The following is a 22,527-nucleotide window of genomic DNA, read 5'->3' as shown; positions in this document are numbered from 1 at the left end:
ACTTCTGTAACTTTATGAGGTCACAATGTAACTTTATGAGGTCATAATGTAATGGAAGTGACGTAAAACTCCTTCCGGCTAGTTTGGCAAACAACAAAAGAGAGAGACGGAGCTGAAGCTCTGGGGAAGAATTTTTTGAAATGTGAAACGTTGACCAATCACAACAGAGCGGGCTAGCTGACCAATCAGGGCAGACTTAACACATGTAAACATGTTGTAACTGTAACTTGAGACAAAAATATGCACCCGGAAAATAGCATAATAGGACCTGTTTAAAACAATCAAGTCGTACTAGATGTCCATTTAAACAGTCCACTGCTACAGAGAGACAGAGCGAACCACACGTCTTACTTCCATCCACTCAGTCCAATGTGAGATGTGGTCTTGTTGAAATGCACAGTACCACCCAGGAAACCACCCCTCCAAGCCATGTCAGATCAATGCGCTTCATCCCTCATCCATCCACATGGCACTCAAAGCCTGTTCGCCACCCAAATTACTGCTCTGCTGATTCATAATTTTGTTGGAACTGGCAGCGCACTGTACCCAAGGCATTCTGAAATATCACTGACGGACCGAGCTGTCAACCCGGATATATCTATCACCTGGAGAGCTATGTGAAACAAACAGCTAATAGCCAGGGGTCTTTTACAACAGCGTTTGTCAAAGTATGTATCTGGACAGGAAGTTCCCCCGCAAACATTTCAAAAGTCTGTTAGCCTTCTGCTTGAAGTGTGTTTGGACAATGAAATATTGCTCCATGTGGGTGTTGAGATGGAACTTTGTGGTGATACTGGCTTTATAACTGTTGTTAAAGGTCTTAAAGGCCGATGTTTATGTTTAGATCTGTCTGTTCATGTAGATTTGTGCGCCATTACAGGTCAGATTTGATAGAGTTGAGGTGCCGAGAGAGGAAGCATGAGTCAGGTAACTCAAAAGTTACCTGACTCATGCAAGGTGGAATATTCATGTTAACTACATCAAAAAATACATCAGCATTGTCAGTGTGGCTTATTCTGAAACATCTCTGCCACTTCATTTGTAATCTGAGACTGTCTCCGTTTTTTGGAAGGATGCCATGCATGGCACTGCTTTGCTTAATTATGGGAGCTGAAAGGAATAAACAAACCCTGCTGTGGAGGGACAGCTTTTAAGTCTGACAGAAACGAGAAGATTGGTTCATATAGTATGTGGCAAAAAAAAGATTACTTTTGTGGGAATAGCGGGAAGACCCAAATCAGCTGATTGAGTTGAAAACGCAGGAAATGTGGTATGAATATCATTCAGCTCTGTTTCTTTACAATATTTTTCGGTCATTTTTTGTAAAATGATGCCATTGCAATGATCATATTTCATGCAGATTTTATATTTTTGACTACATTTATTTGGAAATCCATTATTATGACAACATACATCAGAATATGTATTTCAATGACGCTTCAGTAAATATTGGAATAGTATTGATTTGACATGAATTTTTTTTCACGTGGTCCTCATATTCAGGTCTCTCAGGGAATTGTTCTCAGACTTTGTCTGCTTTGCTCTTTGTTTGCTTGTGTTTTTTTTCTTTGTGCTGAATGGATTAGCATAAACTTTGTAAATCACAGCATTTTATTATCGATTGATGTTCGTTTTCCAAGCATAATGACGGCTTTAAATATTCTCAATTTTCTTTATCTTTTATACTTCCATTCTCGTGAACATGATATCTCAGGAACTATTGGTGGGAAACTCAAGGATAAACAAGATACAATTGGTGGTCAAAAGGCCACTGTGATCTCGCAAAACATGTTTTTGGCTATAACTCGAAGAATACATGTGCAAATTATGACCATGTAAAAAAAAAAACCTCAAAGGATAAACGATGAAATGGAGAGGCGGAGGCATACAAGGCAGTAAATCTAGTTTGTTGTTGCTCTAATTAGATCCTTAATGGTGTATCTTCTAATTATTTCGGTACTGAAAAGTCACGCAGCAAGGGCAGTAAATACTGTAGTATCTATCCGTCAAGTAAAGGCTCTGTTTGTGTGTCCATGGCTCCATTTAGATTTATATCAGGCGTCTGTGTCTCTCCATTTATTGAGCCAAGTATTTCCTGTCCCCAGACGATATTGACCCAAGGTCACACACTGACATGTATCATGTCGGTGTCGGCGTGCCTGATCTCCACATTCCCACAATATCTCACTGTTGTTAGCATATTTATGCTCCACTCCCATTTGGATACTGAGTTGTTTTAAAACGAGTATTATTTCAAGCATATTTTGTCACAGTGTCTACAGAGAAAATGAAAAGAAAAATAGTAAAATAATTAGGTGGTGTTGATATGCAATGCAAGGCAATGAGATAGATTTAATAGTGACAATAAAATGCTCATACTGTATATTTTTTAAAACCCCCTTTGCTTCAAAGACACAGTTTTATGTTTAGTTAAAACATTGAGCACAATGTCATTTTAATCTGACAATATGAAAAACATTCAGGAGATGAGAACGTTTCCGGACTGTAGCCGTGACTGTAGATTCCCTGCCTGGCCACGCAGCTTGGCGACAGTCTCTGTTTATGGCGCCAAGGGGAACCATTGAAGAATAATTCTTAATTTGCCGTAAAGGTGAATTGAATTGGACGGCCATTTCAATGAACATAAATTTCCCTTAATGAGAAGAATGATATTTGGCTAGCTGTGTGTCCTCTGACACGTGGTCTTTTTTCATACTGAATATCCTTCACTCCTGGACAGCTGTTTATCCTCCCTGGTCCAATAATAATGAGATGGATGCTCGCAGCTTGGCTTCAGTTCCACTACATCAGCACACTCCTTCTGATTTGTGATTTTCTCTGCTTCTTCTTTTTTCCCCTTCTTTCTCCATCTTCTCATTCTTGCTCTCACTCCAACAGAGGTTGTCCAGCTGAGCCTGGCGGAGGACCAGTTGATCAGCGTCTCCACGGTAACAGTGGGCCTCAGTGCCGTCCTTACCTGTGCCATCCAGGGGACGCTGCGTCCGCCGATCATCTGGAAGAGGAACGGCATCATACTAAACTTCTTGGACCTGGAGGATATAAACGTGAGTGCATCTGGTTCTTTTCTTCACCATGGTTGACAGTATTTGTTGTTGCTGTTGGTGATGGTGGCACTGTAGATGATTGCGAGAGCATAAAGTGCACTAAACAATCTTCCAGTTTGCTTTTCTGGCAGTCTGCATACTTGTTGTTTGGACAGACCACATGGTCACAAATCTTGCTCGCCATGGACATCCACAGAGGGATATGCACTGATCTTATTGGACGGGGGGCAGATGACAAAATGTACGCCCCTTGCAGACCCTTGCGGACGGGGAAACCATAAATTCAAGATAGCACATTCGGAAGTGTGGCAGGAAAATGGAAACAGGAAAAAACAAATTCAAGGAATGAATTCAAACTACAAGAGAAGCTTTACTCCAGAGCTCTCCTCAGGAAACAGTAGAATTAAGGCTTGCTCATTGCTTAATGAACTGTGTGGCCATGCTCCCGTTTAGACACGTCTACACAGGTGACAGCACAGCGCTGGCCTTTTGCTTTACCATCCACCGGATCACTATTCGCTAATTGCATGTTAATGAGCGGCCCTGTTGGTCCGCTGTGATGATGAGCAGATAAACAAAGTCGAGTGTAAAGGTGGGGACATGAGGAGAGGCGATGGCACCGGAGGTCCCTCAGGCTCTTGACCGTGCATAATGAGTTTCCATGGAGTAAAGTGATCCGAGTGGAGGAGGGAGAGAGGAGCACCGTCTGGGTTTGACTTTCATTTCAGACAAATCAAAGATGAAATCATAGACTGTATATGAGGAATGGACGTAGTCCCTTTGACGTCCTCCATTGGTTAGTTGACTGAGAGGGTTACATTTTTAAGACGTAAATACAGACAAATTCCATAAAGGTCAACGCTTTGGTAGCGACCTGTCAATCACAAGGTAGCCCCGCCCTAAAGCATCCCCTGCTTTATGGTCTGTTTGACTCTAAATGGAGCATCATTTACTAAATGAACATCATGCTGTATTGAAGAAGACTTGAAACTAGAGATTGAGACCATAAACTCATGTTTACAATGTTTACTGAGGGAATAAATCAAGAGAGAAGTAGAGTCATTTTCTCATAGACTTCTATACAACCAGAGGAGTCGCCCCCTGATGGACAGTAGAGAGAATGCAGGTTTAAGGCACTTCAGCATTGACTTTTCAAAGACCAAGGTCGCCGCATGGATGATTGAATTAATTAATATTTAGAGTGTATTTCAAGTTGTGTCCAGATGGTCAGTTCAGCCAGTTTGAACAGCTTTTCTCTTTTACATAATATTTTGTAATATAAGAATGTAGACATTCAAATAAATTACCCTAAGTCCATAAAGGTCCAACATCCTTGTGGGTGCTTAGATTTCCAATTCATATGGATGCATTACATGTTTAAAAGATGATAATGCCCATGCCACATATGCATAAAGTACATTAATAATTTGTCATTAAGCATATATTATATATGTTAATATGACGCACAAGATCAATAGCACATGGTTGATTTATCTATATGTAGGTGTAGTGGACCAGTCAGCAAATATTATACATAATTCCTTTAAAAGGATATTTGACAGCTTACCAATTAACATTGCATTGCATTTATAATACTGTGATTAATCTATGAAACCTCAACTGTAAAGTAGGGACAAAAATGTCTACAAGTTGACCTTACTTTCCTTTCATAGTCCTTTTTCAATCCACCATTTTCCTCTATTGAAATGTGTTGAATGGAACCAGGCTTGTTTTCAAAAGTTTCACTCAACAGTGATGGAAATCTGTCTGCACTCTGATCTATACAGTAACCCTTAAACCTGAGAGCTGAGCCTCTATTACAATCAGTCTCATTTGTCTGCTCTCTCGTAGTCTCTCTCTGCTCTTTGCTCTCCGTCCGTCTCTTTCTGCCCACCTTCCTCTCCACTGTTTTCTTTTTCATCACCTTTTCTATTCTCTGTGTTGTTTTTCTTTACTCTCAATCATGACTGGGTGTTTTACATTCTGAGTAGAGCCGTGTTCTGTTTGTATTGAAGGGTTCAGACCTGTTTCTCCATGTTTGATTGCTTGAGAGCAAAAGGACTCAAAAGGCTGTTCTACAAACAGACACAGCAGCAATATATAATCTGCAAAGGTGGCTCACGCTGTAGTTGTTCTTCTGAGAGGGATTTGAAACGGATTCCTCGTAAATGAAATGAATAATTTATATTTATTTTATTAAAAAGCAATTTCTGCGTAGGTACTTTTATTTGCAAGTATCAATGCGACCACTTGGTGAACACGAAATCTGAACGTGGCTCTTAAGTTGCAATGTGATGTTTATTGCATCGGCATTATTCTGTGCATTATGAAAAAGCATTTGGTGAATGCAGCCACACGGCCGCCATCACGAATAATTCTATCATTTCTCTTTACATTATGAAAGCATATCATTTAAACTGAATAACAATAAAAGCCTGTCATTTTCTCTTAAGAGTTTCCTTCTAAGACCTTCAGTACATTTCACGTCGACAGTCGACAAGAACCCCCATTATGTTCTGAGTAGCTGTGCATCAGATCAAAATGTCCCCTTTACATTCACGTCTTCTTCGTCACCAATCACGCCAGCCGACACAATACAGGCTCAGTTGTGAGAGCGAAACTTTATTAGTAAACGCAAAAGAAGTACTTGAAATTACTAGTAAAATTTGGCAAATTCATCTTTCATCTATCCATCTTTATTTTTGCCTTTTTGATACTAGAGCTGATCTCAGTTATACATTTTCCAAGTCGATTTTTAGTGGCTTATCTGGTTCTTCATCAATACACCTGTTCATACATATGTGATATACTATATTATATATCTATATTCATGGCCTCTGCCCTCTAACAATACAGTCAAGCCCACCTGCAGAGCAGCTAGCCGCCCCACACTAACCTATCACAGCATGCATATCGAGTCTCACATTTCACCTGTAAGTGCCTTTGATTATTATATTTGATTAGCATACAGTCAAAGAAATACAACTCTTCACATAGGGCTGGGCGATATAATGATAATATATCAATATCATATCAATTAATCAATCACATTTCATATGACAGGCGTAAACTCAATGTTAATTATACTAAAAAATAAAATAAAGACAAAGATCATACATGACGAAAACATAAAATAATAACATTAAATAAGAAGGTAATACAATTAAAAGAGAATATGATAAGAAGATATTATTTCAAAATTATTATTTTAAAATTATTATAATTGCTATATAAATATGTATATATTTTTATTATTATTATTATTATTTTTGTTATTGCGCTTCAACAATTGGATTTACCAGTCCTATATCCAAAATCCAATGAGCAGAATAATGATTTTTTGCAAATCTTTGATGTGCTAATCTATCATATTTTTGTAGCATAATTTGTGCCAGGTTTAAGGGCTGCCTTAATGTAAAGTAATGTCATTTTCTAAAGTTATAGACTTAACTGGTGATTATTTATGAAAAGCATATAAATATATTTTGTGAAAGCACCAATAGACAACAATATGGGAGGAATTTGGTAAAAATGTTGTGATATTTGATTTTCTCCATTTAGCCCAGCCCTACCTTCTCAAGTGTCTCTGTTTCAATTACACTTTGGTTTTTAAGTCAGTTAGATCGAAAAAAGTCTGATGATTCAACTCACAATTTGAAGTTCACCTCGATTGATGATTCGAATAATCCACGTTCAGGAGACAACCCTAATGTATACCCTTTTCTACATGAACCACAACTGAGAGACGAGCTTTTAAACTGGAGCATATATTATAGCATATATTTTATATTAAAGTAATACTTTTTAGCCCAAATGGCCCAATTCACATTTAATTGCCCTCGCTGGTGTAGTTGTATCTCTCACCCTAACTGCGAATTCTGAACTTTAAAGGCTGCCTAAACTTCCCCCGTCCATCTTACAAGAAAAGTCGTTCCACATTCTCCTGTCACACGGCGACCCTCCGTCAGGTCGCATGAACTTCTCGAGCCCCTCCGAAATGAACGGAAGCAGCCGTTCTCGGTTTCCGTGTCACGACGGAGCTGCATCGGGACATCTGCTCTGCCACTTGGTGGGACGGCGAACTATTTAATGCCTTAATCCGCCCTAAGCTGTGGCTGGAACCCCCTGGTGGCTGCCGCATGCTGCACCAACAACAACCGGCGCCATTCATCAACCTAATGGGCTTTATATTTTTAACCCTTGCCATTTATCAGGCTGAGGCAGCGTGATGAGAGGAGAGAGGAGGATCAAATTCCCCAACGCCTGCTTCAGCTCAACAGGGAAACCATTGATTCATGGTCTCTCTTCCCGTTCGCATCACTCTTTTTTTGCCTCTCTTGTCTTTTCCCATCACTCCCCGCTGTTGTGCGCCTCCTCTCGCTGTTTCCTCCAAGCATCCTTATGTATTCTATCAAGCTACCTTCATTTCTCCCTCACTCCCCGTGGCTCTTCCCTGCACCACATCCTTCACCACTATTCCCTCCCCTACACCTCCTCTTCTTCCCCTCCCTTTCTTCCTCGTCTTCTTGCTCCCTCCTCTTCTTTCTTTACTTATTTTTCCTCTTCCATCTCTTACAGGACTTTGGGGACGATGGCTCCCTGTACATCACCAAGGTGACAACCATCCACATGGGGAACTACAGTTGCCATGCCTACGGCTATGAAGACCTCTATCAGACACATGTGCTGCAGGTGAATGGTCAGTAGTGGCTCCTTTCTTACTTACAGTGGTGGACAAAATGCTTTAGTTTTGATCTGTGCTACTCTGTGGTTACCCCAGTGAGGAGGTATTTCTCATTGCCTCACCTACTTAGTCTCAACGCCTGTGTCTGTCTCAAAGGCAATTAAGCCAACATGCAGTTGATTGAAATGTCTGGAAGCAAAGCACACCATAGATTTATTGAGTGCAACATTGTCATGTGTGGTTCCAAACTTTTTTAATCAGGCCTTCTCCCACGGCCTTTGCAGAAGGGCTTAAGTACCCCTACTGTGTCATATCGATGTATATGTTTATACGTATAGTTTACTGTATAGACTGTATAAAACACACAAAAACAGCAAATAACACAGTTCCTGGGAGGATTCTTGTTGCATGTATGGATTTTACAAGACACAGTGAATCTGCCACTGGCAATGTTCAGGCTTGGCGTCTGTCTTTGTTCGGTAGATTTGGCCAATTGTGCGCCTGTATCACTACCAGTTGTGGCAAAAGCAAAAGCTATACATTTGAACCATTTAGCCACATGTCATTTTAGTTATTGAGAGAGAAAAATATGCTAAAGATCAGGCTGTATGTATGTAAGTACGTAATACTATTTCTGTTTGTTTTCTACCTAAACATAAATTCCTTTCTTTCTTTTCTTTCTTTTTTTTTTAATCATAATTAGCATTTTATTAGGTTGCCTGAGATATTCCACAGTCTTTACACATACCCCCTGGCAACTGCAGAAGTAGTCCATGGGCTGTATGTTCTTGCGTTCACCAAGAGCACTCCAAATAAATAAATAAAAAAGCCCAGTTTTGCCAACTCTTAGTAGTAAGCAGTCGGCAACACTGAACCAATCCCTTCAGGCCTCCCTTCAAAGCCACTCCCCCAAAATGATCATTATGAACGTAAACAATGAACGTGACTATTGTTATTACTAACAGCTGTTAAGTTAGCAGCTTTGGGAAGAAATGATTGTACCTGGCTTATTATAGTTTTGCAGGATTTAATGATCATTTTGACAGATATAACAAAACAGTGTTTTGAAGAAGATTACCAATCTTATATAAACCTTCTTTATAGAGCAATGTTTAATACAGTAGTACCAAAGTGTTTTACAGCAGGGCGAGAGCGGAAGAAAAGAACTAGAGAGACAAAACAACAAATAATAAGAAAAAGACCCAAAGTGACCCAAAAGCCACAGAATAAAGGGTAATAACATCAAGAAAACACAGAATAGTTTGAATTTGGCTTCTGTGAGACTTTCAGCGAGACACTTCTAACGTCAAAAGAGCAAATGAACAATCAAAGTCAATCTTCTGAGATTTTCACTTTTCAAATGTCACCATGACACATTTGATGATTTGGTTCCTTTAATGCAGTGAAAGGTCTCAGTGTTAAAGTGTTGTATGAATAATTAACAGAGAGAGTGAATGAACAAAATGCTGGTTTACAATTTGTAACAGATCATGCAATATTGTGTGTATATGTGTCTGAATTTAAAGATTATTAGTGTTGATTGTGAATTGTATTTATTTATTAAATACTTTTATTATTGAAAAAAATCGCCCAATATGTTCTCCAAAAATGTAAAATTAATTTGTGTCTATACAATAACAGAAAATAAGTGGAAAAAAACACTTTTGTTCAGAATATTTCTTAAAAAGTATTGTTTTGTTTGAAAAACACTCAAAAAAAACAAAGATATTTAGATTCCTATCATATGTTATAAAGAAAAGCATATTAAATCAATTTCAAGAGCATGAACCAGTAGTATTTGGGCCTATTTGCTTGAAGAAATATTATTTCATAATCAAAATGGGTGCAGATTTATTATCTGTCGGACCACAAATGGATTCATCGTTTCAGCACTCGTTTCACCGTTATACAGTTTCTCCTTTTTATGCAGATGTTCCTCTTTTATTAAACTAGGCTTTAGTCTAAGACGTTGGTTATCAAAACGATTAGTTTCTCTAAAGATAAAAAGTATTCTTTGTTGTTAATAAGATCACAACTGTCAAAGCAATGCATCAAAGGGAATCTTTGCCAGGATAAAAAACATAACTGCACACATGAGGCTGAAACTTAATTGAGTGTTTGTGCAGCACATTTGATAGTTTCTACAAAGTGGAGAAAAGCTCATTAAGCTCAAATACATCTGAACACTACACTCATGTTGACATGCTAAACTTATCAAAGGACTGTGTTGCTCATATTATTCATCTGCATAAGGGCTTTCCTTTCCTCTATCTTAAGACCTGCGAGTTATTGCCATGCATCTCCCTTCATAAAATCCACTGATGGAGAAAAAAAAAACCCTCCTAACTGGAACATAACAAATCAAAGACATAGCTTCTTTGATTCTTTCCAAATGTCTGCACTGTTGTCTCAGGAGAGCAAAGGAGGAGATAAATGTATTAAATCAAATCCCTTTAAAGAGAGACTGTAGGTCTGATTCTTTTATTTTATTATCTTTATTATCTTTATCTTTATTTATTATGTTTCTTTTGAGATGCTAATTGAATGGAAAAAAGGCTGAATTTTAGACCTTGAAAGAAAGAGGGTGATGGGGAGGGAGTCATGGAGACCGACGGGAGAGGGTAATTACCAAATGTTTGTGTGGGGGATTCAAGGTTCTCCATGCGAGATAGGCAGAGGTGAGATTAGGTTGAATGGAAGGGAGCCAAGTGCCACATTAAACTAAGTGGACTGTTATCATTGTGTTGCATTAAAGGAATAACACACATGCTTCTGTGTTTAGTGTGTGGGACGACAGCGCTGCAGTCACGCTGCTTTTCAGCTGATACAGATGAACAATAATTACCTCCTTGTAATGGCTGATATGATAAGATATCCGACACATGTATGCAACCTAAAAAGAAGTTCATAATCTGTAGTCTTGGGATGATTATTGGAGAGGGAAGAAGAAAAAAAGCAAAGTTCTTATTCACAAATTTGTTTTTGTATTTTGAACTTTCTCTAATCTTTGCTTTTGTGTGAAATATTTGATCATTTGAACCTTTTGAGCCTCTAAATACTAATGAAACCATCTAAACATGTTTACAGGGTAAAAGTCTCTTTGATGAAGCTGCTAACAAATCATAGAAATCTGAGACCTGACGAAGAGCCCCAACTGCTGTTGGTCAAACTGGTTGAATAGCACTAGTTTAATCTTAAAAGATGCATTCTAGTGTAGAACTCATCAGATTTTTAACGTTAAACCTTAATCTGGAATGTAACCCATAACTATAGCTGTATGTACTGGAGTAAAAACTACAATATGTCCATTATAAATAGAGAGTAGAGGAGAATGAGTTTAAAGTAGGATAACATTTATTAAAGTACCATATTCAAGTACAGTAGAGTAAATGTTACATTCCACCACCGATTATACTAAAGAATATATGATAAAACTTACAAATTATGATTCAGTGAAAGATAAGCTTTAGGGGAAACAGAAATAAGTAAGTAGCAAGCAACAGGTGCAACATTGATATTGCATTAGGGTCGTGAAGTGATGGAATTGGATCCGTCAATATTTTGGCAGCAGCCCAGATGTGTGAAGGTGCCCTGCATCAAAACCCCGAAAAACGACATCTTACCTGTTCCTGTAAACTATTACCTCATATTTCATTTTCGCCCCTCGATTCCTCCACATTCATTTGCGGTCTTCTCCCCGGAGGAGGTGGTAAGTGGTAGATACGTCCAACATCTATTTCATGCAGGAGCTGGAGCTGTAATAAAGCAGCCCCAGAGCTCTTGGATTCTTGTTATGTGTGAATATATTCCATGCTGGGTGGGTGAGACAAATTCCTCCCCTGCCCACTGCGAGTGTGGGTGTTTGTGCTGCATTCCCCAGAGGAGTTACCAAGAAACAGTGTGTAATTAGGTTTTCACTCGCCCCTCTTCTCTCTCCTTCTCTGTGTTTGTGTTGTGGGTTGTTTGTGTTTGTGCGTCCAGTCCCTCCAGTGATCCTGGTCTACCCAGAGACGCAGGCCCAGGAGCCCGGAGTATCTGCCAGCCTCCACTGCCACGCCGACGGCATCCCAAATCCCAAACTCCTCTGGCTGAAGAACGGCATGGACCTGCTGCCCAGATCCTCCAAACAGCTCTCTCTCATAGGTGAGGACTTTTTGCTGTCAGCATGTTATGCGTTTTTTTAGCAGATACTGTGTGTCACATCTCGTTGGTGCAGTGTTTTTTTGAATTTGGTACAAACAGCGCTGCAGCACGCCGACCCTGCAGAAATCTTTATCAGACGAGACAGTGCACATGGAGCTTGAAAATCAAGCTGGTGTTCTGTGGAGCTAACTCCTTTTTTATTAAAAACTCAGCGGTAATATTTTGTTTTACATTTAAGGTGATCAAACCAAGATTTCAATGATTTTCTTCAACTGTCTTTGTTTTGCTCCCTTGACAAAATAAACATACGTAAGAGCTGAATGAAAAGGGAGCTAAAGAAAGTGAAAATGAAATGAAATATACTGTGTGTGAGGTGATGGAAGCTACTTATCCAGGCTAGAAGACACACTCTCAATATAAGAGAGAAAGCGCAGAGTGGAGCATGACTTTTTCATTTTATGGCCTAGTTCTCATTAAGGGAGAGTTTATTGGCTGTGTGTGGGTCATTACCTGTGGTAATAGCCTGTTATCAACCCTCAGACACTCAAACATGGGTGGTTCTGCAAGGTTCACCAACGCATAAACACTGCAGCGGCTACGGTTTCAGATTTGCTATCTAATGTGGGCAGTGGCCATGGGCAGGAGTCCTACTTAGAGTGATTATGTGCATTGGTTTTATTAAAAACATTTAGTTAAGTGGAAACATTACAGTGGAAATGTAGATTAAGTAGTTTGTATACCATTGTTAACAGCCATGATTCAAAATAATTCAAATCACAGAAGAGGTGTGGTTTGCTCTTTCATCTCCACATATCACATATAATGTCAGGAGTGTACCGCTGCCTCTATCCTCACATTTGGCTTCTGTAAAATCAGAATCACACACTGACAGTTGACAGTGAGGACTATTGATTGTGAGCCACAGTTGAACAGTAAAGATGGAAACTGCTTTGTGTTGCTTTGTGAATGAGTCCGTGTCCTGGAGCTGTCCGTGGTGCTGAAACCACTCGGCCTGATATTCCCTGATGTTTGCTTTGTAGTAGAGCAAACCTCTTAGCACAGCAACGGGGAAACCTTGAAGTGTGACGTCAAAGAACATTTTTCTGACCCACATGCATTGTGGGAAGAAGGCACAACACATTTCATAATCAATATAATCATATCCCTTGTTAATCAAGCTCAATGGATGGCTGCAAGCTGCAGTTGCGGCTGTTGAGTGCAAACTGTGAGTTAAAAGTAGTAATTATAAGGCCACAGTAGGGATGGTTCATTAAATTTTAAACTAGAAAGTAGAGTGCAGATCTCCACCAGGTGTGTCTGCAACGACCACTGTGTGATTAAATTAATACAACCATCAATTGGCTAACCCCCCGTCAGGACACTAATGTGCTGTAATACGTCTAAAAATACACTTTATTCAAACTCGTAAACAAGAGGCGATGAAAGCAGACAATCGTCTTAAAGTCATCGTATACGACATTTCATACAATCTTGCCAAAAACGAAATTGAACTCACCAAACTGTCTGCCCGCTTAGCAGCGACTGAGGGTTGGCGTACTCAGCAGAGTGTGGAACGTTAGCTCCGTTAGCTGTTAGCTTTTAGACAGACAAACTGTCCTAAACACTCAAAGGGAGCATTTTGTTTTCCGCCACACTCTATGGGTAAAACGTGCATAAAAAGTGTAGCGAGAAAGTGTAAGTTACCTTAACCAAGAGAGGTCCTTGAGCATAGGTGGGCACCCAAATTATGATGCAAAATATGATACGGTCTCCATTGACTCCTGTGTGCCAGATTTGCCCCTTTGGTTATGAGCCAGTAAATAAGACCTCACTCCAATTCAAATTCCCTGTCATCAGGAACCGCTACGAGCTTGCAAAAGAAGGATAAAAAGGCTCATTTAATGAGTGGTTGATTCAGTGGTTTTCAATAAGAAATTGATCAGAACATAATTATGAATTAGGAGTAATTAAAGCGGCGTCTCATTCTACGAAGGCTTCGAGGCACTTTTCACTTCAAAGCATTTCACACCTCCCCTGATAAAAGAGAATTACTATCAGAATCCAAAAGACGTTTCACTAATGTGAAAAGCTTTGCATCAACTTCTGTAACGACGTGTTATTTTACAACCCAGTAGGCATAAATTAGAAGGTAGTGATCATTTTCAACATAGAAAAAAAAAAGAGAATAACATTTGCAAGCGTAAGCTTTATTACTGTTTGGTAAACATTGTTCCTGCAGGAAGACAAGCACTCAGAGTTTGTGAGCTTTAAGTTTAAAATAGAAAAGCAGAACTCAAACAGGATGGAGAGAATAAGAGCGGGGGAGTTGATGCTATAGATACTTCAAGAGACGTACAGAAAGGGATGAAAACTGAAGCTTTCTTTTTATGTTCTTGCACAACAAGACCTGTCACAACATCATTCATCCCCCCCATGCTGTGAAGTGCTTGGTGTTCAATGTAGTGCTACATACAGTACAGGAGAGATCAGAGTGCAGCTGTACATCACAGAGCTTGATGTTACAGCAAACATCACAGAGTCTGCCTCCCACGGTGACCTCTGTTTCTTAATGTAGCCAACATCACCTTTAAACCCCATCTAACGTCGCTCACAGCTGCAACCTGAGGCAAACAATGCAGCATTGTACAGTATGTTAGGGAATAAGTGTGAAACTATACTAGAACTTAAAGCCCAAAAACGCTATGTAAAGTGTCAATTGTCATGTTGAAGTAAAATTAATTGGTGTTAGCAGGAAAGTGTATGTATTATCACATTCAGAATGTATGCGTTGCTTTTCTCACATTTCAAAGCAGGTGTTTGATAAAGATCGAGAGAAAGATTCTCCGATATAGCACCTACGCTAGCTACATTAAGGTTCCTCTCTTTTAAAGGAGATGTTGTACTTTTTGACACAAGATTAAGCGGCATTTGCACCAAGTTCATTTTGTCTTGCTGTGGAGGGCGTAGCAACAAAACATACTTTAGATAAAAATAGTCAACATCAGTTTAGGTGCAGGCTATATTTAGAATATTTCTCTGCTTTACGTTGCTCTCAGACAGGCCTTTCCCGGCGGAGAACTGAATTTGTTCTATTAATTCATGCTCTCTTCAAAGCCACCACTCTCCATTGACAAAATGTTATCCGACTTAACATTGAAGTTGCTGGTCTTCTGCTGCCTCCATCGATTAGTTTGTTTTTTGTCATTTTGTGAAAACAAACCCTTTACAACACCAAAGTCACAAGTAACAAAATCTTATAACCAATTCCTGCAGTGGAGGAGGAAGGGCTGAATGTTGTTAGTTTGCACATTCCACCCACCTTCAAGTGAAACAAAACTGGTTGACAATTGGCAAAATGTACCTTTTTGAACTAAAAATGAAAAATACAAACTAGAAGTCTTTTGTTTTTATATTTTTTATATAAAAAAGAGCAACATAATTTCCAGTTAGTCTGGTCCAGATCATTTTTGTTCATCTAATGATGATTATCAGTCTCCAAATGTATAAGAAATGTACCGGATAACGTTTCCAAATGATGTCACAGAAACGTGTTTCTTTTCCTTTTTGTTTCCTCTCTTCTTGTAGCAAACGGTAGCGAGCTCTTGATTGGCAGCGTCCGGTACGAGGACACCGGCGCCTACACATGCATCGCCAAGAACGAGGTGGGAGTGGACGAGGATATCTCCTCTCTGTTTGTCGAAGACTCGGCCAAGAAGACGCGTAAGTTATTGTTAGGTTTCAACTTTTACTGTGGAAAGTTAAGAAAAGAAAGACAAAATGATGCTGGCGTAAATCCTACTGGCACGGCTGTCTGTTCGACATAAGTGGTATTTAAGTGATGTAATTTACACAATGATATAACCTTCTTTAGCGTGATGTTAAAACCAGACTTCATTATATCAGCTTCATAATATCCCAACCTAACAGATGTGGGGAGTCAAGCAGTATAGTTTCTCATTTTATCCCATAATTCATAGCCAGGGGACAGGCACTCAAATCACATATTTGATGTGCCTTTGATATTTTTGGACTTTCATTAGATTGCATCATTGTGACGAGTCACGAGTTAACCGTCGACACCTAGAAAGAGCTCATCAGGGCCAGATGAAGTTAAAGAGAAAAATCGACGACTTCTTAATGTGATTTTTTTGATTTAGGGAGAAATATGATCCCATCAAAAGCAGTGAGGAACATTTTGTAGCCGTCAAATATGGTTTGTCTGAGACAAATCCCTTCGTCTGTTTCTTGGAAGAATTGTCTTTCTTCTACACAATGTGATCTCATGCTCTCTTTTCTCTTTTCTATTCCTCGATGGCTGAATCTGCAGTTGCAAACATTCTGTGGAGAGAAGAAGGTAATACATTACACTTCTCAAAAGGCTTTTTGTTCTCTTGTAGAGCAGGGAAATATGGGTGAGCATGTTTTTGTGGCTCTTCAGGGCCTGCAGCTTGATATCTACACTTTCCAAGATGTTAGCCGTACCATCCAGAAAGATCAAAAAAGTTTCTCTCCGGCAAAAAACTTTAATTCAAGACTCGCTTTTCTTCCGTGCATGCCCAAGGTGTTTCATCCTTTTTTGCTGTGTGAGTGCTCTCTAATCCGTTTCTCAGATCACCTGGGGAGGAAAGTGTTTATTCACGAGCAGGAATCTTATGAACGTTGCAAAAAAATACAACAGACCCAGTGTGTCATGGCTGCAAGAAAAACAACCCTGTGGTATCCAGCGGTATACAAATCCATCCTGTCCTTTTTGCTATGTATATATACTATTACCAAATCAGTACAGACACAAGAACAGTTGTCCTAGCGCACTGGAAAACCCACGATGTAGAGTGCAATACAAACACAATCTGTTTTATCAACATCATCACCAGAACAGCTTCACAGCAGAGCAAAGAGTAAACAGTGTGGTTCAGAATGCAGTGGAAGCATTTGGATCATTTGTGAGCACTCTGAGTTCCTTCATTAACACGTGTGTGAGTTTGTGTCGGTATTCATACGTGGTTCTCATTAACGTATATTTGTGTTCCTCCGGTATACTATGTTAATCTTGCCGCGTTATAGTGCAAAAATATGTCTTAACAGCCCGACAAATCAATCATCTCCATAGTTTGAGTCCATGCGTGCCGCTAGCGTGTTTATGTTCTCATGCCTATCATCATCTCTGCATCATGTGATGAATTCCAGACAGCTGTAAAGAGCGTGTTGCTCATCCAAACGCCTCAACGTCAGACTTTGATCCTCGCTAACTCTCCAGCAGCTGTTTACACAACGACACGTGAAACATTTCCTCTCAGAGACGGCGCCATTCATTTGACGCCTCTCGCTACAGTACGTGGTGGACATGTTGCTGACGGGGCCCCTTTGTAACGGATGGAAGCCTCACACTGCCCAATCCTCGCTAACACGATAGCATGCTAACAGGAGTCTCGCTGTATGTCCTCCAGGGGGGGGGAAATTGAAATGTCCATCAGAAATGTCAGATGAGAGGGAGAGGGAGTTTTGACAGTTATTTGTTTCTTTTTCTAAGCACATTTCTCAATGTCTTCCTGTCTTCCTGTCTCTTTCTCCTGCAGGCCTGAGTGTGGGGAATATGTTCTACGTGTTTTCTGATGAGGGCATCACTGTCCTTCAGCCCAGTGAATGTGAGATACGAAGACACATGAAGCGGACCGAGAGGATTGTTGCTACCTATGTAAGTATACCTTATTACATTATGTGTATTAAATGGCAAGATTTAATGGTGTAGTAGATTCAATAAGATTAAAGTATGTATGCCATGTCAGGTTTCAGTATAAAAATCCCTTTATAGATATTACTAAATAGATTTCAGGATGGCGGCATTTGTAACTGCTGAGCTGCTGCATTTCAAAATCAAATCACGTGCAAGGCAGAGAGATGTCACTTAGTTCTTACATTAAGAAAGGCATGCACTCAGACAATCATGACACATCAGGTACAGCGCTAGAGCATTTTACTCCCCAGTCAGTCATCGGTCTGAATTAGGTTGTTGTATCATTTTCAAAACAAGCTCCGCAAGGCACAAGTTTCCGTGCTCGAAACAACAACCACCTTATTTATTTCTAGGCACAGCCACTTCTCCTCATCATCCAAATCTTCCACTGTTTTTCTTATCCAGCTATGGTACTATGTTGGGCCAAACTTATATCAAACTATTGTGTCATGCATATTAAATAAATCAAAGAAGATGACTGAAAACGTACTCTCACAGCTGCAGGAGTATAAAGCTTTGTTGATGCCCGTGCTTGGCTGCCACACATGTACAGATGCGTTTATACTGTATGTGCTGTTTGTTGCATTATTCTCCAAAACTGCAGAGGGCATACAAATAAATGTAATTGTTAAAAATCCCCAAAACAACCAGTGTAACCCTTGGATTGTAGTCGAACCAGAAAAAAAAAAGCCAAAAACGAACTTCCACAATGATGAGGAGGGATTTGCAATTATCTTTAAACTTATACCTCATATTTATGGACTACTTTATTGTCTTTGTACAAGCTCTGTAAGACAAGAAGTCAAGTATAATAATGCATTATAAAAAACAAAGGTTTTTACTCAAATGTAGATTTTCATGCCTTCTTTGTAAAGTCCCCAGACATGTAAACAGTGCTTTAGTGAACTCAGTGAACTGTTTGTGAGTGTGTTTGCAAGTATAAACTAAGTTCAAATCAGGCATACAATCTTAACCTATAATCAACGATTTGTAAATCTGTGTTTCTCCACAAAAAATTATGCAAAAGCTCCACTTTAAATCTATGGTGCATCACCAGTAATCCATTAGACTGTTAAGATTCCAGTTCAACTCACAGGGGATAAATAATCTTTACTATCTATCTCTGTCATTGTATGTCATTCAGTTTCAGTGTGGAAGGATATTGCCAGCACAATGAAGGCCATGCTTTCTTCTCCTCCCCTCCCTGTTAGCGTGGGGCCCCTCACCTCACTAATGTAATGGGATTACTCGTGTCCATTAGTCAGCGGCGTGCCCCGATAGACTGCATAGAGTCCATACTACGGACCCTGAGGTTTTTAATCCACTGGAGAACGTCCCTCTCACAGAGCGATGGGCTCTAGATGGTAAATGTTGCTTGTTCCTCTGAGGGATTTGGGTTTTACAGGAGCCTGTAATTGTATTAGAGATCAATACAAACTCAATAAGCCACGTGTTAGCCAGTTCCTGCTGTAAACAGCAGTTTCTCCACTTTGGCGAGGTGGAAACTCTTGAAACATAACCTTTGCTTTTTGTGTGTGTGTGTGTGTGTGTGTGTGTGTGTGTGTGTGTGTGTGTGTGTGTGTGTGTGTTGTGTGTGTGTGTGTGTGTGTGTGTGTGTGTGTGTGTGTGTGTGCAGCAGAGGTGATATGTTACTCTAGTCGGTCATAATTTATGAATTCGTGGATGTTTTTAAACAGATTTAAAATCTGAATTCTAATTTAAGAGTGGAAACATTATGTCTATTTTAGTAACATAACAATAAGAGTATTATTGAAATGAAGCATGTTGTGGTGAAGACATCAGTATGCACCTTTGGACTGACTATTATTGAATTAATAGTTCAGTCTTATTGGATTCAAATCTTTTATTACATTATTTGGGACTATTTATTTACAGCTGCACTGTGATTTCAATCCTCCTGGTTAACTTATTTTGTTCCATTTCATCTTATTTTTATTTTGCTTTGCTATTTTTAAATGAATCAAATGTTTCTCTTTATATTGACTTGTGTTTCTTTTAAATCTTGTCTAAATGCCTTTTATGTGCCATATAAAGTTCTTTGAACTACCTTTTTGTTTGAAGGTGCTTAGCATATAAAGTTTTACATTAACACCATTATTGTTGCATTCAGTGATCAAAAAAGTTGATCTTGAAGCTCATTCATCTTTGCCTTCCGGCTCACAAACTAAAAATTCACACCTTGGGCTCTGGGTGCTCGGCCTTTTTTTCATTTTATGAACTAAACAATTCATTTTTGACAGATGAATCAATAATTAAAATAACTGATAGTTCCACATCTTACCCCCTAACGTTGCAAAAATAGGCTTGATTATAAACTTGCTGTTCAATGCGATGATCTGTTTTCCAGTTGTTAAAAAAACATCAAATGGGACGTCAAGAATGTCTTGGGGCAAATCTGTGTACGATGTTAACCAAATAATAATTTTGCAAATTGATACCATCACAATAATATCCACATGAAAGTATATAAAAAAAATATTATTGAATATCAGAGAGGCTTGGCGGAGTAAAAAGCATCATCCAGCTGATCTACGACACACCAGGAAGTCTTGCCAACCCTCTCCTCCCTCTGCTGCTCTCTTCTTCCTCCCATCATGCTCTCTGCTCTCTGTTTGGTTTCTCCCCAGGAGGAGATGTGCCCTAAAGGTGAGGGGGTGTCACCTCAGCACTGCGTGTGGTCCTCAGCAGTCAACATCAGGGATAAGTACATCTACGTGACCCAGCCCCTCCTCAGCCGACTGCTGGTCGTCGACATCCAAGCGCAGAAGGTGGTGCAGGTGGGTGGAGCCGGTAGTCGGGCCTGTCAATCACACCGAAGCCTCGGAACATCTCAGGAATTATTCATCTATCAGTTATTGACTGAAGCTATGGAACTTATGTGGAACTTAAACGTGTCTGTTGTTTTGTTAAAGCGCTCTCTGTGCTCGTCCAAAGATCATTTGCGAGAGAAGAAAACCTTATTTCTTATTTCATTTTTATTATATTTATTTACCATGTGTATTTTTACACATTCATCAATATTTCAGTTTCCACTGCAATATGATTGTGCCAGAGTTAGCTAGAGAGCTAATTTTGGTCTGTAGTCCCTGAGCAGGTTATTACAATTTAGTGTTCTTATATTAACAATAGAATTCAACGGCAAACATTATAGTACAACGCTTTCCAGCACAATACATATAAATATACAATACAATAAAAACATTAATACATTACAAAAGTAGCAGATTTGTAAAAAAAAACAATGAGGCAGTCTTTCTTTCTCAGTTTCAGTCTCCCAGTTATACTTCATTTCATATCCATTATTGAAGTATATAGGCTTCATGTTTTTAATTTGTTTTTGAACCTTGACTTTCAATAAGTAGCTCATGAAAGATCAGTTTAAGAAGTCCACAGCTTTTATTTGAATGTGTCGAATACATATTTTACTAAGACTCAGAAAAAAACTGCTTGATCAGGACTTATTTAAAAAAAGATATAATTAATACTGGGTGGACCACTAATCGTAGGGTTGGCGGTTCTATCCCTGACTCACCCTGTGATCCTCCTGTGGAACCGAACCAGATCTTAGGGTAACGTTAGTGGCTTTGTTCTGCTTTTTACACTCTTTATCTGAGACGGCATTCTGATTATACGTCACTTAATCCTCGTTCTCGTTCTCATTGTAAGCTGCTAGAAGGGAATGATTCAAAATTATAAAACAAATATATTTTATCTTAAAATTGTCTCTCAAGTATCGGGCTAAATTGAATTTGTGCACATCCAGACGATCGACATCCATGCAGCCAAAGTTTGGCTACGTGTCAAACAGCATCACCGACATGAGGTGCGTTCGATTCAACACTATTGAACTGCCGCTGATGTAAAGAGACCACATGCAAGGGGAAATAAATCAAATGCACCTCAAGAGCTTGAAACAATATGGTGCCCAGGTGGGTGCCGGCTGCCTCGCCATTCATCTTACCTGTAACGGCTGTTTAGAGACCGAATCCCTCCGGTGTTCTTCTTCCCAGGGTCAACATCATTAATACTGAGGTACGGGGAAGAGAGGAAAAATAGGCCCGACTCAAGGGGAAGGAGGCAGGAGGAAAAAAGGAGATAAGTGAAAGTAAAGAGAATGAGATAATTCTACTGCATCTCCTTTTTTTAAGTAAAAAGATTTTAGCACATGAAAACGAAAAGGATGTGAAGTGATATAATGAAAGGAGAAACGGGAGATGCGGCCACAACATTTCAAGTTCAGGTCGTGACCTTCGTTGTCTTGCTGCCCAACAGCTGACCGTTTGTTCTCTCTTTCCCCATCAAACACTGTAAAACTGCTTTCTCCCCTTTCTCCCCCTCTCTCTCTCGCTTTCTCTCTCAGACCCTCCCTGGCCTTTGGGTGCAGGAGGTTAATGCATCCTTTTCTTTTCTTCTCTTTCTCTGTTATTTCACAAGCACATTTGTAGCTTCCTTTCAACAATGGCCTTTAGAACAAGAAAGAAGACGACATACAATGAATGCACTTTGACAAAAGGAATGCATGAACGAAACAATTGCTTTCATTTTTTAATCGTAAAGTCAGAATTCTCCATAAATTATACTCACAGAGACGACCAAACATAGTGACCAGGAGGCTTGTGTAGGATATGTCCGAACACTAAATCTCTTTTTTTGTTTTTAAATGATTTAGTGTTCGCACATAGTTTCAATACTTTCATTATAAAGTATTTGATTAAACCAGTAGGGTTCATGTGTAAATACACCCAACTTAATTGTCATAACTCATACATTTTGGCTTTAACAAAGAAGAGAGTCCATTTCATATTGGGTAGGAAAGAACACAATAGATGTTGCCTAAATAGAAGCTCCATCAAGAAAAAAAAGCCCACATTTAGATCCTA

At 39.4% G+C, this 22,527-nt stretch overlaps 1 protein-coding gene across 1 annotated transcript in view; it reads left to right on the top strand.

Annotated features, from left to right (window-relative positions):
• The window catches only part of fstl4 (follistatin-like 4), a 183,783-nt gene that overhangs the window by 151,249 nt on the left and 10,007 nt on the right, over positions 1 to 22,527 (top strand). The window contains exons 6-12 of the mRNA XM_054626363.1: positions 2,899 to 3,065; positions 7,644 to 7,764; positions 11,731 to 11,892; positions 15,478 to 15,612; positions 16,220 to 16,246; positions 17,469 to 17,587; positions 20,275 to 20,424. Of these exons, the coding sequence (XP_054482338.1) occupies positions 2,899 to 3,065; positions 7,644 to 7,764; positions 11,731 to 11,892; positions 15,478 to 15,612; positions 16,220 to 16,246; positions 17,469 to 17,587; positions 20,275 to 20,424 (881 nt within the window). The remainder of the gene's footprint in view (positions 1 to 2,898; positions 3,066 to 7,643; positions 7,765 to 11,730; positions 11,893 to 15,477; positions 15,613 to 16,219; positions 16,247 to 17,468; positions 17,588 to 20,274; positions 20,425 to 22,527) is intronic.

Source organism: Anoplopoma fimbria, chromosome 24 (genome assembly GCF_027596085.1).
Source record: "Anoplopoma fimbria isolate UVic2021 breed Golden Eagle Sablefish chromosome 24, Afim_UVic_2022, whole genome shotgun sequence".
In the NCBI taxonomy this organism is placed as follows: Eukaryota; Metazoa; Chordata; class Actinopteri; order Perciformes; family Anoplopomatidae; genus Anoplopoma; species Anoplopoma fimbria.
This window is presented reverse-complemented; position numbering and strand designations above follow the sequence as displayed.